The sequence below is a fragment of the Mus pahari genome, chromosome 9, assembly GCF_900095145.1.
Source record: "Mus pahari chromosome 9, PAHARI_EIJ_v1.1, whole genome shotgun sequence".
In the NCBI taxonomy this organism is placed as follows: domain Eukaryota; kingdom Metazoa; phylum Chordata; class Mammalia; order Rodentia; family Muridae; genus Mus; species Mus pahari.
This window is the reverse complement of record NC_034598.1, coordinates 61,080,708-61,084,186: the sequence shown is the minus strand read 5'-3', so window position 1 is coordinate 61,084,186 and position 3,479 is coordinate 61,080,708. Positions and strand designations below refer to the sequence as shown.

Sequence of the window (3,479 nt, the reverse complement as noted above, 5' to 3'; positions counted from 1 at the left end):
GCCTCGAACTCAGAAATCCGCCTGCTTCTGCCTCTGCCTCCTGAGTGCTAGGATTAAAGGCGTGCGCTACCACGCCCGGCTACATAATCGTTCTTAAACATTTACGTATTTTTTGGATTTTGAAGTAGTTTAAAATTCCACCCATTAACTTCTAGCAAAACTTAAGACACTTTTACTTACCATAATAGGTGCTAGCAGTCATTGACATAATCCAGAACGCTAGGGAAATGCAAATGATCAGGCTCAGTATTACTATATTGGTAATCATCTTTATATACCTTTTGCACGTATTGTCGTCACTATCTGTCATGGAAAATAGGGCTACGAGCACCTGAGGGGGGGGAATAGATAGCATTTCAGATGAACCAAGTCATTCAAGTTTCTTGCAACAATACTCCTCTAGAGGCATAGAGTAATACCAACATCTTCCACCAACCGAACGACAAAACAGAATCGTAAATCCAAAACGTCTAGCCACTGCCGCAGACGCAGCGCTCCGGCTCGACCCGGGGAGGTTAACGTCCCGCTTGGAAAACGGAGGTGCAGAGAGGATGCAAGGAGGACCCGCCAGGCCAGCAGGGCCGCGGGCTGCTCCCACCTAGAGGGACCCGGAAGGAGCACAAAGGACCGGTGGCCAGTGAGCGGCCAGCTCCGCCGAGCCCCGCCCCTCCCCGCCCTCGGACCCCCCCGAGCTCCGCCCCCGCACGGCGCGCTCCGCCCCCTCGGCCCCTGCGTCTGCCCCCAAGCTCCACCTCTCCAGTTCGCTGCCCGGGCGAGCGAACCAGGGCCCGGAGCAGCGCGGGCGAGCGCCTTTACGTCCTCACCCGGCTGTCCTGGGTGTCGCTCTAGTCTCTCCGCGACTCCCTCCTTGTACGCATGAGCAGCAGCTCCGCTCCGCTCACGTGACCCGTCGAGGCGGAAGCCGGGCTTGAGTTTGGTTAGCGTCTTGGGCAGGTCCGAGCGGTGTTTGTAAAGCACCTCCGAAATAGACGTTAGGACAACTTAGGTCTTGGGATTTGTGGACAGCCTAGACATGGAAAAAAAAAATGTCACCAGCAAGGGTGATGTGGGTCACGAAAACCTGCCAGTGATGGAATAATGAAGTGCGATTGAATTTAGAGCCAGTAATGGGTTGTAACTTATGAAGCGTTCATACCAGGCGATAGGGTGTCATGTGGACGACGTAGGAATTTATTGTGTAAAATCAGAATTACTTAGAACGTAGCTTAAAACAATGGCTTGACTCTTAACCCGAGCCAGACTCAACTGGTACTGTGGTATGTAAACATAAATATAGTTCCCACCATTGAGCTTTCGTATAATTATTGTTCTAACACACTTTGTGGAAGTGTCTGTCCCTATACACTATATCTATAAAAGTAACTTATTCATCTGATGTAATTGTCCTCTCGTAGGGCTTACTGTTGAATAATCTCACCCTTTCTAGTTCTTTCTAGAACTTTGGCTGTCTGGTTCAACTCAGCTGTTCTGGCTCAAACTCCTCACCAAACTGCCTGATTCAATCTGGCTTCTCTCAGGTTCACATTGAATTGTTCTGCCTAGCCTCAGACAACTCTGGCAATTTGTTCTAATCATCTGGCTCCTTCTTATTCTCTGGCTTCAGTTGCCTTTGCTGACCTGCAATGAACTTCATAGACTCAAAAGAAAGAAAGAAAGGAACAAAGAAAAACCCACAACCGGAACTCAACTGCAACTGCATTGCACTCCTGGCACTGCCTCCCAACTCGGACTAGCTGTCTCTCCCTGCACTGCTGCTCTTAAAATAGCTTCTCTTTCCTGTGCTGTTCTTGTAAGAGATGTATTCTATCTCTGACTCATTCTGTCAAATCTTTCGATCTGGCCCTCGTCACTTTCACACCTGGCTGCTTCCTTCTACAAACTAGCATTATCTTCATTGTTATGGATATATGCATATAATGGGCATATCTATAGTCCAGCCAGAGGGATGCAAGGTGTGACATTCCAGCTCAATCACACAGACATAGTCTTTGGATGTAATCCCTTGCTAGAGGAGCCATCTTGCTGGATTAAAATTCCTCTACAATTTCAAGTGTGTATATCCTGTCAGTTCATGTACACAGCAGACCATCCTATTCTCAGATAATCCGAGTCTTGTGACTGATTTCACCTTTTATAGATGGGTACTATTGTGTCAGTCCCGTGTGGTTCTGGGGATTCAAATCATGTTCTCAGACTTTCGCAGAAAGCACTTTATCCACAATGCTATCTTCCCAGTTCCAGTATTAAAACAAAGATCTCACGAGATATGGTGACCCATGCTACTAATCCCAGAACTCAGGAGGTTGAGGTTGATTGGGGGTTATTTTGTCTGAGTGAATAGTAACAAGCTGATAACCACATATTTCCCAGGTGCTTCCAGCTAATTGTTGACAGTGTGGGAGGCAACAGAATTATTTAGATATTGTACACAACAGTGACATAACCCAGTCAACTTTTAAAGCTTACATTTCCACTGTTGGGGGGAAGGGCTTTTTTTTTTTTTTTTTTTTTTTTTTTCTGGTCAGGCTATATTTCTTTTGATGTATATGGGATGTCTCGTGGCTGAAACCACTTTGTATCACGGTGGGACACATTTGTAAAACTTCCTGCTATTTTAAATTTCAAAATATATGCCAAGACTGTTTTCCCTTTGGTAGAACACAAAGTAGTGGCTTCAACCAAAATTATTATATATCCTCTGTTATCTATTTTTATAGTGAAAAGACTGGTCTGATTCCATGACAGGCTTCAAATTGGCAGTTAAGGAGACTAGGCCTAAATCTCTGTTTCTAAGAACTGGGCAATTGCAGGCAAGTCCAGGCCTCAGAAGCTGCCCTGCCACCTGGCCTGAGGCAAGGACAATGGGTCAGCAGCAGTGTCCAGATTTCCTCAGCCAACAGTTTCCAGACCTCCCCAGCAAGTTTTCAGCCCCCACACCGGTAATAGAACGTCTAGAGGTGGACACAACAGATTAACAGAGAGGTCACTTACCTCAGAATTCTCTAATGTGCTTTAAATCAGGCCCGCAAGCTCACTTAGTTGTCTCTATCTTGATAATGGGGAGACCCCAGCATGCTGGACTTCTGCAGAATAAAACACTCTTTGCGTTTACATACTATTTGAGTCCCGGGTATCATTCTTCTGTGAATCATGGCAAATAATTGTATTACTTCAGCTTGCTATCTAACCACTATTTGTACTGTCAGACTATTGGATACAGGCTACTAACAACCTGTAAATTTTTTAAAAATTTAAAAATATTTTTCATTTGCATCATTTAGAAAAATTATAAAACAGACATGTTTTTATTTTGCCTTCATTGGGCTTCAGGATGGTCTTGTCTGTTCTATAAGAAAGGAGTGGCCTAGCCGGGCCTGGTGGCGCAGGCCTTTAATCCCAGCACTCGGGAGGCAGAGGCAGGCGGATTTCTGAGTTCGAGGCCAGCCTGGTCTACCAAG

At 45.8% G+C, this 3,479-nt stretch overlaps 1 protein-coding gene across 7 annotated transcripts in view; it reads right to left on the bottom strand.

Moving 5' to 3' along the window:
- The window catches only part of Tmem19 (transmembrane protein 19), a 41,734-nt gene extending 40,901 nt beyond the window's left edge, over positions 1–833 (bottom strand). For 3 of the 7 annotated variants that reach the window (XM_029542632.1, XM_029542631.1, XM_021205420.2), the window contains exon 1: positions 181–598. In XM_029542632.1, coding sequence (XP_029398492.1) covers positions 181–355 — 175 coding nt within the window. In that variant the 5' untranslated portion in view covers positions 356–598. Of the gene's footprint in view, positions 1–180; positions 599–752 lie in introns of those variants that run through there. The other 4 variants (XM_029542635.1, XM_029542633.1, XM_029542634.1 and 1 more) reach the window with 4 other exon arrangements.
- Positions 834–3,479: the final 2,646 nt, after the last annotated feature.